Source organism: Athene noctua, chromosome 1 (genome assembly GCF_965140245.1).
Source record: "Athene noctua chromosome 1, bAthNoc1.hap1.1, whole genome shotgun sequence".
Classification (NCBI taxonomy): Eukaryota; Metazoa; Chordata; class Aves; order Strigiformes; family Strigidae; genus Athene; species Athene noctua.
The window spans coordinates 134476434-134488720 of record NC_134037.1 but is presented as its reverse complement, the minus strand read 5'-3'; the positions used below and the strand labels follow the sequence as shown (position 1 = coordinate 134488720).

General features: G+C 46.3%; 1 protein-coding gene across 1 annotated transcript in view; it reads right to left on the bottom strand.

The window, feature by feature from the left end:
• CD58 (CD58 molecule) overlaps nucleotides 1–7558 on the bottom strand; it is a 36350-nt gene extending 28792 nt beyond the window's left edge. Inside the window, exon 1 of the mRNA XM_074900282.1 lies at nucleotides 7444–7558. Coding sequence (XP_074756383.1) covers nucleotides 7444–7495 — 52 coding nt within the window. The 5' untranslated portion in view covers nucleotides 7496–7558. The remainder of the gene's footprint in view (nucleotides 1–7443) is intronic.
• Between the last annotated feature and the right edge of the window lie 4729 nt (nucleotides 7559–12287).

The window sequence follows — 12287 nt, the reverse complement described above, 5'->3', positions numbered from 1 at the left end:
GCTGCTGACCAAAAGTGTGAAAATGACACACCCATTTCTCCCTCTCCTTTGTTTCTGTCTGCCCGTTCCCACAACGAACGAGTCACGCAGAGAGTACAATACACTGAAAGTTAACTTGACACACATCCCCACTCCAAAAAAAACCCAACCCAAACCCGCAGAAGGATTGCAACACCCAGATGCGAACTGCCATGGGAACCCCAGTGCTTGTGCATGAGATGGAATGGAAAGTGAACCAGAGAAGAACATGAATCAGGCTCCCTTTGGCCCGCAGCACTGTTCTGAACCCAAGTGCAGTGACTGCACTCACTCCCAGAGTAGTAGTAAAACAGTTACCAGGAAATTATGAGGATTGAGCTGCATCTTAAATTCAATCCCTTGTGTTTAAGCATTTCACTGAGGGCACACGCTTATCTCTGCTCTGGGTTCCCAGCCCTAAAGCTTCCTAGGACAGCAGTAAAGCTTTCCAAAATCCTGTCAGAGACAGAGACGCTGCCTCCCTTTTTTCCAGTAACTCACTAGTCAAACCACATGTTCAAGACATTTTCCTGTGTTAAAGAGATAAAACGCACAGTCAACTAAAGAAGAGACTTAAAACTTCTGCCTAGTGTCCTGATCAGACCAGACCCTCTTGGCCAGCTGCATTTTAATTCCTTCGTGCACACTGGCACAGCCTGAAGAGGAGGAAGAAGGGGCACGTTCTGCTGCACAGCTCAGGGAAGCCTACAGGAGGGTTATCAAAGCCTCAGTATGTGACTCACAGAAGAACTTGGTGGATCCCAGGAGAGTGCAGGTACAAGCAAGATGCAGAAAAGCTTGACTATGACAAGGACTAAGCAATCCGGGATACTTCCAGGGAAAGAAATTAGGGAATGAGGAACAAAATATCAGCTCCACAGGAACAAAGGTACCACCAGTCATACACCAGCTTGGGTGGGCTACTCTGGTTCAGAGTTTAAGGTATGTGAATTAAGGGGAAAGTGAGAATCTCCAGCAAGTTTTGTGAGTTTGGTTCCAGAGACTGTTCTTTTTTACCATAGCCAGAAATACCAGTTCCTCTGCCTTGTTCCCACTTACATCTCTCCCATTTGCTGAACCTCACAGATCCCTCCAGCTCCCTCCACCCTGCTTCCTGCCCAAGCCCCTTTCACTCTCTTTGTCCTCCAATAACTTGCCCAGTCTTACTCTTCCTACTACTCACCACAGGCATTGCTACCACACACTTGTGTACTAGGTCTGTGTGGGATGGAGTTAATTTTTCTCATAGCAGCCTGTATGGTGCTGTGTTTGAGATCTGTGACCAAAACAGTGTTGCTAACACACCAATGTTTTAGCTACTGCTGAAAAGTGCTTGCACAGCATCAAGACCTTCTCTCTTTCTCACTCCGCCCAATCCTAGGAGTAGGCTGGGGACGGGCAAGAGGTTGGGAGGGGACGCAGCCATGACAGCTGACCCCAACTGACTGAAGAGATACTCCCTACCATATATCATGCTCAGCAATAAAAATGAGGTAGTGGAGAGTTTTTCCAAAGTAGCCATTGCTCAAAGAATTCTGCTGGTGGGAAGGGGTGTACCTCTGCATCACTTGGTTTTCCCCTTCCCTTTGTTTTCCCCCATTGACTTATTGAATTGTCTTTATCTTGAGCCATGAGTTATTCTTGCTTTTGTCCTCCTGATTTCCTACACCATCCTGCTGAGAGGGAGTGAGCAAGTGAGTGGGTTGGGCTTCAAAACATCACTACTCACCTCTGATTCTTTTGTGAGCCAGGAGGATCTGGTTAACAGTAGTGCACCTGAAATCCTGCTGCCTTTGCCTTTGAATTATGGACAATTAGTCCAACCCACAATTCTGCATGTCAGGCCCATTTCTTCAAAGATCTGAAATTGAAGCTCTGAGGCAAGCACACTGCACATTTCAACACGGATACTGATTGTGCAGCTCTGGCAAGTTTTCTTAACCTTTGAGACTTTGGCTCATGATATGAAATGAATGTGGTGAATGGAGTTAAATCCAGTTGGTGGCCAGTCACGAGTGGTGTCCCCCAGGGCTCAGTTTTGGGACCACTCCTGTTTAATATCTTTATTGATGATCTAGACAAGGGGACTGAGTGCACCCTCAGTAAGTTTGCAGATGACACCCAGTTGGGTGGGAGTGTTGATCTGCTCGAGGGTAGGGAGGCTCTGCAGAGAGACCTGGACAGGCTGGAGCCATGGGCTGAGGCCAACTGGAGGAGTTTGCATAAGGGCAAATGCCGGGGGCTGCCCTTGGGCCACAACAACCCCCAGCAGTGCTACAGGCTTGGGGAGGAGTGGCTGGAGAGCTGCCAGTCAGAGAGGGACCTGGGGGGGTGATGACAGCAGGCTGAACAGGAGCCAGCAGTGTGCCCAGGTGGCCAAGAAGGCCAATGGCATCCTGGCTTGTATCAGCAATAGCGTGGCCAGCAGGGACAGGGAAGGGATCTGACCCCTGTACTCGGCACTGGTGAAGTCGCTCCTCCATGACTGTGTTCAGTTTTGGGCCCCTCCCCACAAAAAAGGCCATTGAATGACTCGAGCGTGTCCAGAGAAGGGCAACGGAGCTGGTGCAGGGTCTGGAGCACAGGTCTGATGGGGAGCGGCTGGGGGAACTGGGGGGTGTTAAGTCTGGAGAAGAGGAGGCTGAGGGGAGACCTCATGGTCCTCTCCAACTCCCTGAAAGGAGGGTGCAGAGAGGGGGGATGAGTCTCTTGAGCCAAGGAACAAGTGATGGAACAAGCGATGGGACAAGAGGGAATGACCTCAAACTGCACCAGGGAAGGTTTAGACTGGCTCTGAGGCAGTATCTCTTTGCAGAAGGGGTTGTTGGGCGTTGGAATGGGCTGCCCAGGGCAGGGGGGGAGTCTCCATCCCTGGAGGGGTTGAAGAGTTGGGTTGACCCAGCACTGAGGGATCTGGTGGAGTTGAGAACGGTCAGTGTGAGGTTAATGGTTGGACTGGATGATCTTCAAGATCTTTTCCAACCTAGGCAATTCTGTGAAAAGCAACTCTGAGAAGATGCCTCTAAGTAAACTTCATGTTAGAAGTATCCACTGGGCTATATTTCCACATTGGAAAGGATGCTCCTTTCTCTGAATGCAAATGCCTGGGCTCTTATTTTTGTGGCAATTTCTTGATTTGGGTGGGGTTTTTTTTGCCAAAGCATTGCTTTAGGTTAGTTCTAGGTAAGTCTATTAATTTCATACTAAAAAAACATCAACAAAAGTATTCCATCACTAGCAAGCCTGCCTGTTCACACACCAGGATGTGTATGGTGTCACCAGGACCACAGTAAAGGCTGCAAGGGAAAAAGCTTCACAAAATTACCAGCATTTTAGCTAGCATAACATCTCTATCTTTTAAGGACTGTGGTATTGTGGCTAACATTGGTCACTTCACCTACCCGCAGCTCTCATCATCACCCTGGATTAAGTAGAGTTTTCACTTCTGGTAAGCAAACTACATGCAGTTTGTCACACTGCTTCTTACTACCTAGCTAGCACAAATGTGAGTTCACCTCCACCATTCCTACCACTCGGATAATAACGCAGCCTTACAACCCAAGGATTTTAGCTTTGTATAGTCCTTCTACCTCCTGAGCCTCAGACCCAGAAATTACCTCTGAGCAGCATTATGATGTTATTAATTATTCAGCCACAGTTATTCTGATCACTGATTTAACCCATCTTACTATAAAACACTATGGAAGTGAAAGACATTCCCTAGAAGGCAAAGAAAGACTGATCCCTGCCTTACAAGACTTTCTTATGTGCAGTTCTAGAGCAAAAAAACTTCATCTATTCTGGGGAAGTCAGAGCCCACTAACAGAGCAGTACTCCAGGGAATTCACCATACAGAGGGGGGATTGTTGCAGGACCATGCTTTCCAAATCTTTTGCTGTGAGAGGAACTACATGGGGCAACAGTGGGAAGAGAGCACATAAAAATCATACTTGTATGTTCTGTAGATACAGTATGAGATGCTCTGCATATACAAACTTTGGATAACCTAATCACTTAAGTCCAGCTTCAGAAGGATTTATATAGTATACTATTACTGCCTGTACTTTGAGGCAAGATTCAGTTAGTTCTGTCAAGAACATAACCACTAAGGCCTTTTTTCAGGTCACACATAGGAGCAGGCTGCAATGTCAGAACTCCTGTTGTAAAAGTCTTGTGCCCCCTGCCCTGGACAATTAATTAGTTCAGGACAATTAAGCAAACACCTGAACCTACTCATGGGGTTTGGGTATCGGGGGCCATCCCCCTCTCCCTCCCCTCCAGCTGCTTCTGCCCTCCTTTTGGCAGTCTCAGGGTCCTGTTCCCTGGACTGAGCCAACACCAGGCATTAACCTTACAGATTTTTTTGACAAATTACATTGCCATTAACGCAATGAGCTTAAATCTAGACTGCCCAAGACAGCACATGTTGGTCTGAGGCAAGGGAGGGGGAGATCTGGGAATCTCCATTTTAGCAATGGTGAACAACTCCCCGAGATGTCCTCCACTACTAGAGAGGATCACTGTGTCCTGTAGGATACTGATTATTTTTGAACTCTGGGCTTTTCCTAGGCACAGAGCTGACTTGCATTTAAATCTACCCTGAACTGCCAGAAAAAGAGCAGTTCAAATCCTCTGGCCACTTACTCCCAACATCCAGATAGCACTTCTAAGCTGAGCCAGCACAGCCTTTATGTAGCTATATGATCAACAGGACTGAGAAAATCATCTGTCTCAACAACTTCCTTCAATCAAGTTCATTTTCATCCAGATCATCTTTGCAGTTCTGTTGGCACAAACAGGTGACAGAGAGGAACCATTCTTGTCCTCTGGCAACACCAGTTTCAACGTACTCCAAACAACAACCTATGTCACTTCCAAACCCTGTATCACCCAGAGAGCCTACAGCCACACTACCTTGAACACAGCCAGTATGGTCTCATAAGATTGTAAAGTCATAGGAGGATCATTTAAAAAAAAAAAAAAAAAAGAAAGTCCATATACATGATCAAATCTTTTTTTTGTTTGTTTTTTTGACAAAAACCTTGAAACACACTGTCAACTCCCAAGATCAAAGCAGTCTGTGCATGTAAGCCAGAGATGACCCTGGCTTTCTAAGGACTAAGACCATTAACCAAATTAAGCTGAAAAAACTATCAGTAACATTTTTTTCACTCTGTGTTCATCCTTTAGTGTTAAATATCAATGGCACTTTTTTTTCCTGTTCATTTTTAATATAACAGCCACAGCTCTGGAGGCATTTATCAAGAGTTTTTAAGCAGGGGGCAGCAGATATTTTTTTTTTTTTTGTGAAAAATTCAGAACTTCCTGTTTATTCAAAAGATTCATGAGTCAGCCTACCAAACTAAGTACACTCTACAATCAACCCGATTTTGTTAGGAGTCCATATTTCCACCCATTCTTCCTCATGCCTCATGATGTAGTTCCCATGACACCTCTCATGGAGTGGAAAGACACAGGAAAAAACACTGAACACTCCTGGTATTTTTACGAGCAACGAACACATAGAAAGGAGCATAATTTTTGTGCATAGAAAAAGAAAGGGAAGAAATTTTAAAACAAAGCCCACCCAAACCTGTTAAACTGCCTAATGGGAAAGAAACAAAAAGTCACATTTAAGGTAAGCTTGGTTTCTGTGTCTGTCACTTTCAGAAGAAGCCAGAAATAAAACATGAGTGCTGTTAACAACATTTTCCTGTCAGCCCATGCTCTGTATTGTATACGGTAACTTCTGCTCTTAGGTGAACCAGGTTTTCTCCACTTAACTCGATTTTTGAAAAAGAAGTCGAATTGGGAAAGGAAGCATTAAAGAACTCAGCAAAATACTCAAGAACTAGAAGGTAGTAATACTTCTTAAAAATGAGTTGATGCTCAGAACACTGAAGGAGTTCCCTGGCTTTCAGATGAACCTCACTACAGACACAGAATGCTTCTAGGTGCTCTAGTTCACTCACCCAGCACTTGGACTCAGATGCTCAGAGTAGCAGCGGCATCCCAACTTGTGTAAGGTAAGGTGAGGTAACAAAGTGCCTTCACACACAGAAAGTTACAAGAGGATACTCTATCATGCATTACTAACACTTATTTTCAGTGCTCTCTTACAGTCTTGGCTGCTGAGCTGGACCTCACAATCTTAGTCAAACCAAACAAGTCTGACTGGCATAGTACTGGAGGACATCTCAGGGGATTATTCTGAACACTCACAAGCAGAACAAGATTCTTAGCGCCTTCAGGAAAGACAATAGGAGACGATTCTTTCTTTTTTAAACGGGAGGCAACAGGCCCTGTTTTAGGAACATCCAGGAAATTCCAAAGCAACAAAAGTAACGGAGAAATACCTTAGACTAGAGGAATGTTAACAACTACATAAAGCAAGGCATGCCACTTGGCCCTTCTAGCAATAGGAGCTACTTCTGATGACAATGATATAGTTTATGTCTGTCTGCAATTTAAAAAAATCGCAAGTTCTGTTTATGCTTCTCATATCCATAGCCCTTGCATGGGGCTATGAACATAGGGCTATGCTCCTCAGGCACACTGGTGGAATTTGGATTAAGAAGGCCTTTGTTTACTATTTCACCAAAAGTTAATATTAATAGTTTACTTTAAAAAAAAAAAAAAACAACAAACCACACCACAATGCAAAACCATTGAGAACTCTGATGATTCTTCCTTGAGCAAGAAGTAGGACAGAATACAAAATAAACAGCATTTCCATATACAGGGATGACACAAATATTTTAAAAATAAACGCTAGTTTCTTAAATTCCTTAAGACCTCGGCAACTGGGGACAAAGGTGCCGTGGGAGCGCGGGGCTCCCCCGTTTCCGAGGTGCCTCCCGCCCAGTGCAGAACCATTTCACTTGCTCAGGAAAGTCATACGAGGCTACCATAAAAAACACACCCATTCCCTACTATAACTTACCGTTTTAAGGAATGGAGACCAACAGCACAAGTATGTCGCCGTGCCAAGAACAGAGAGGGAGATCCTAAACACACCGCTCGGTGATACTGCGACATTGTGGCGGGGAAGGAGCGGGGGGGGGGAGCAGCTACCTGGTTCTGCCCTTCAGAGGGACCGAAAATCCAGGGCCAGGGCAGCGCCCCTGCAGCCCCGCGGAGCCGGGCGGCGGGGGCCAGGCCGGGCTCCCGCGGCCGGGCGGGGACGGCCCCGGGGAACCGCTCCCCAGGTCGGAACTCACCGCGGCTGCGAAACCCGAACCGCCACGGCGAAGCCACCGCCCCTGCCTCGGCACAAGGATGGGCATGGGGGTGCCCTGCTCCTTCCCCACAGCGCGGCCATTAACGCTGGCGCCGCTCCCTCAGCCCCGACCCCGGCGAGAGGGAGCCAGGAGGCAGGGAAGGGGTCGCCGCTGCCGCCACACCCCCCACGCCCCCCCAACTTACCCAGCAAGGACACAAGAAACGGGAGCCACCGCAGCAACGCCGGCAGCTTCATCACTGTGCTTAAAAACTACAAATAAAAACCGAAAGAGAGGAGCCGCCGCCCCCAGCCGCTTCCTGCCGCCTCTTTCCTCAGGCGCCCGCCCCTCAGGCGGCCCCTCCCCGCCATGCCGAGGAAGGCGGGGGGCAGTGGCGGGGAGCCGCTCTGGGGTGTTGAGTAACCGGGGTTCCCCATTAGGAAAGGGGATTTCAGACTTTGCGGCCACCCCCGGTGTGTCTTAGTGGGTCGCGGGCTGGCAGAGAGGAGCTGGGGTGTGCTACAAACTGACTTCTTAAATTTGGCTGAGCCAGAGTTCCCAATTTCTTTATTTAGCAAGCGGCAACAAGCAAAACAGCGCTGGGCGGCCGGGGAGTCTCCTGCTCCAACAACGGACCGCACCCTCCAGGGCACTCTGTTTCAATCTTATACTACAAACTATTACATAGTCATTATACACTATACATATTCATTACTTGAACCCGCCTACTCCCGCTTCGTATGGTAATTAGCTTATCGGTCCTTTACGCTTGCGCAGAAGTTGTTAAAACTACGGTCAAGGGTCTTCAAATCGTGGGGGGTGGTCTTCTGGGAGGAAGGCCGTAGGTCCTCCTCACAGTGTACGTTTCACCTTTGGCTTGGAATGTGATGATCCTCTGAGTTTGCAGAGTTCTTATCAGTCTAGGCCCAGTAATCTCTTTGCATAATGAGATTCATGGTGGTGAACATCCTCCTGTTTTATTCAATTATGCGCCTGCAATTCTCCACATCTTCTGACTTACAGATGCTTCCTCTCTTGTTGTTCCCCCCCCCTTCCTGTCACTTTTTTTTTTTACACTATCATGTTAGTTCAATTAAGCATTTGCTGTTAGTATTAGTATTACACAGTATGCAATAGTTCATATTACAGTTTGCTGAATTTGATGAACAGACACTTTACCACCTATCACACGGTGGTGCTGCACAAGGGCGTTTCTGGTTCATGGGGCGCAAGAACACCAAGGAAGCGCTGGCGGCAAAAAGTGTCATGTTGCTCTTTACAGCAGGGAAGTTTCATCTCTGTAGGGTGAAAAGCTGAAATTAAATCAGTTTAATGTGGAGTGGGAGCCCCCCAGGTTAGCGGGAGAACAAATTTCAGCAGGTAACAACGTGCCGCTTGCCACCTCAGAAAATGATGGTCATTTTAAACCTTGTACTCCCTGGAGCCTGGAGTTTGACAACGATGCTCCCCGAAATGCCCACTGTTCTCTTTGGGGGACACCTGGCAATATCTCCGTTTGAGGGGTGGGCTCGAGGCTCAGCCTGGCCATGCTGACCTGTTTCACCCAAGGCTGGGTTGGCCTCTGGAGAGGTGACCCTTCTGCATGAGCGAAGGGAAAAAAATAAACAGAAACCAGCTCTGACTTCTAGGGGTTTCCTTCCACACCAGCTGCTCAGAAACCCATTCACAAAACTAAAACAAACTTACATTCCCTTTTGTGGATCACTAGCATCTTGACGCTACAGAGTGGTTTTGAGGAAGAAAGGGAAAATACTGCAATCGTTTAGGAAATATTAATACTCAGCAGCTATTGAAAAAATTATAATCTGCCAAATACTAGCAGCCTTGAGTCAGCTTTCCTCACAGCACGGAGTCACTTCACTGTGAGTGGACACTTCATCGTCGTTCTCCTGCATCCCGCTTGCAGTGCGTTATCCTGGCTGAGGACAATCCAGCTGCAGACCTTGCAGCCTCAAAGCATGCGAGGTCCCAGGACCCTCGAGTGCCTGTCCTGAGGGATACCAGCATGGCACCATTGCTGTACAGGGAGCCTCTCACCACAGGTTTATTCCTCAGCTGGCTCGCTCCTGGTGCACTTGTGTGGTGATGCAATTCTCACGCCTCCCTGCCCCTCCTTGTTGGGCTGCTAGGTGTGATTCCACCCACATCCCCCAAAAGGTGCCCCCTTAATGAGCTTGGCTCCTGCCCCTCCCCATTGCTCCCAAACAGTTATAACGGTCCATCATCTCCTAAGGGCCTGGCACACTTGTGCCTGGGATGTGGTCAAATGGGAACAATAACAGAGTTGCACGTTCATCAAGTTCTTGTGCAACTGCTGGAAGGCACCAGAAGGTATCTGGCAAAGTCAATTATCTTGGACCCTATAAATAGTGACCACAAGGGAGAGCCTTAGAGCTCTCCTGGATTGCAGTGGGCCTATGAGCAGCATCTCCCCTGAGCTGGGATGCCTCCCAGGTACCAAAACCCTTAAGGTGTCATCTGCTGCCAGATCTGACGGAAGGCCAGGGCGAAGTCAACCCACTCGAGTCTCAGTTATTGTCTGTTGAGGAATGCCAAGGCATTGTGAGTATTTGCTCTAAACTCAAGAGGGAATTTTTTCTTTGAGCTAGCTTCTATTTCACCCATTCTTTCTCTGTTTATTGGTGTGTGGGTACGTACTTCGTTCTACTGGATCCAAATACTTTTGTTTGTGTGTGTGTTTTTACATTTTGTATTCATTCTACTGGATCCAAATACTTTTGTCTCTGTGCGTCTTTGTACGTTTTGTGTGTGTGCATGTATAGATGTATAAACTAAGGTACCATTAAGTAAGTTACTGTGAATCTTGTCATTTTAGAATCTGTAAATAAGTTGCTTTTCTTTCTTTCAACATTTCTGAATTATTTTGTATTGATAAATTGCTGTTAGTTATTAATAAATCTGGATTTCTTACTGAATCATTACTATGTCAATACTTTAATCCATGACAGCTTGGCCCATGCACTCACTGCCAAGGCACTGTGTTGGGCTATTCAATGCCACTTGGAGCAACCTCAGTTCCACTCTTCACACAACAGTGCCCATAGCAGTTCAGGAAAAAAAAAATATGCCAGCCACGGAGATCTCTAACCAGAGTACCTTCTAAAATCAACCCTGAAAATGTTCTGTGGGGTTTTTTTCCTCCTAGGAATCGCTGCAAGCTTCCTTACCTCATCTCAGCAGACTGCAGCATAAGTTAGAATGACACTGCACCTTGAGCTGAGCAATGCTGTCTCATTCAATTCTTCCAAAACCAGAATAATACTGATCCATTCTTCAGAGCTATGTTGGAATGACATGGCATATAACTGGGTTCCAAATGGAGTCAGACCCATAAATTCGTTTTGCTCAGTGACAGAAACCCACAACAAACCTTTCTGTCCTTCTGTTCCCTTTTCCCCTCCGTTCTCAATCTCTGTTAAGTGTCAAAGGGAGCTTCCCACCCTTCCAAGTTGCAGTGTCTACACAAGAAATGGAATGTGGCCACATTTCTGCCGTATCCTGATGGCAGGAACAGCTGTTCTCTGCAGCTGACTAGCCCTCTTGTCAGGTAAAATGTCCCCCCAAGATGTCAGAGACTTTGGATTGAACCTTGCTGTGGGGAGGATGCTGCCTCCCACCTTGCATACTACAACTTTCCTGTAAGTTATGAGAACTTTGGGGTTAACAGAGAAATCTGAAGCAAGACTGACACTTTCACTCAGAAATAGATTATTTAGGGAGGAAGGAACTGCAGGAGGTCACACACACATACTCAGAGCAGGGTTAAGTTCTTCCTACTGGGCTGCTCCATGTTGTAAAGGATGATTAGGGTTTCATGGGGTGAAGAAAGTGAGAGAGAAACTTGAGCCTGGTGGCTGGTGCCCACACCTGTTTTGGGGAGACTACAAGGATGCATTCTCCCTTCTTGTGCATACTTACTCAGTCATATATAGGTAGAAGGTCCACAAAGTACTCATGAAAGACTCAGGAAAATGACAGGTTTTCCTCCTTTCCTGACTGAGTACCCAATCAGACTTGCCCATGTTTTTCCTTCCTCGGTTGCCAAATCAATCTTCAATGTTTTCTCCCTACTATCTCATAGTTAGGAGACTCTCCTGAAAGTCAGGAGTTTGAATCGCTTTTTGTTGAGGTGAGAACTAAACCTGGTTCCTCTGTCAATCCTGGGAACAAGACACCGGAGCCTAGGTGCTTAACGTAAAGCCATGGTTTCTACTTCACAGGCAAAGGACAGAAAATACAGGAGCTGGGATACCAAGTCTTCCAGCAGTAGAGCGGATCCAGGCCTTAATGTACAGTGAGCTAAGCTCTGCATGTATTTCATGCCCTTCCTGGAATGCAAAGACCACGGGGAGTGGCTTTAAATAGTCATAATTTCTTAACTCGCACTTGGTTTCCCCCAAGGTCCTGCACTGCTACCCTGACTGCAATGTTTTCACTATCAATGAACAGTTTTCCAGTCTGAGTGAATTTTGCTGTGATCAGAACTCCACTTGACTACTGGGCATCTGCAGTGCTTATATGTCTCTGCCAGCTGTTGCTTTGTGGGTGAGGAGGTGACATTTTCAGCTGAACGTTTTCAGCATTTGAAGAATGTGCAAACAGTGAGATTTTTTCTACTTTTGTAAAGAAAAGAATTTGTGCCTAAAATCAAGTTTGTTTGCTAACTCATTCTCAAGTGAATCACATTGTGCTTTGTGATGTGCACTGTAAAGAACTGTTAAAAGAAATCTAATGTAGTTTGAAAGTCTTTGCAACGGTGTTCCAGTTGCCATTATATAATCACTCCCATTGGGAAGTAAAATAAGTGGCACCAATATAGTTTCTGAACTAATATAACTGTAGTTACTGAGTAATTAATTTCACAGACAAAAAAAAGAAAACTCTTCATACCAAAATAGTTTTACTGGTAAGAGCATTTTAAGCACAGAGGAACTGAGTGGCTTTCACTGCTTGCATGAAGGGCCACTACAGTGTGCTGATATAATAAAAAATTTCCTGGAATTACTA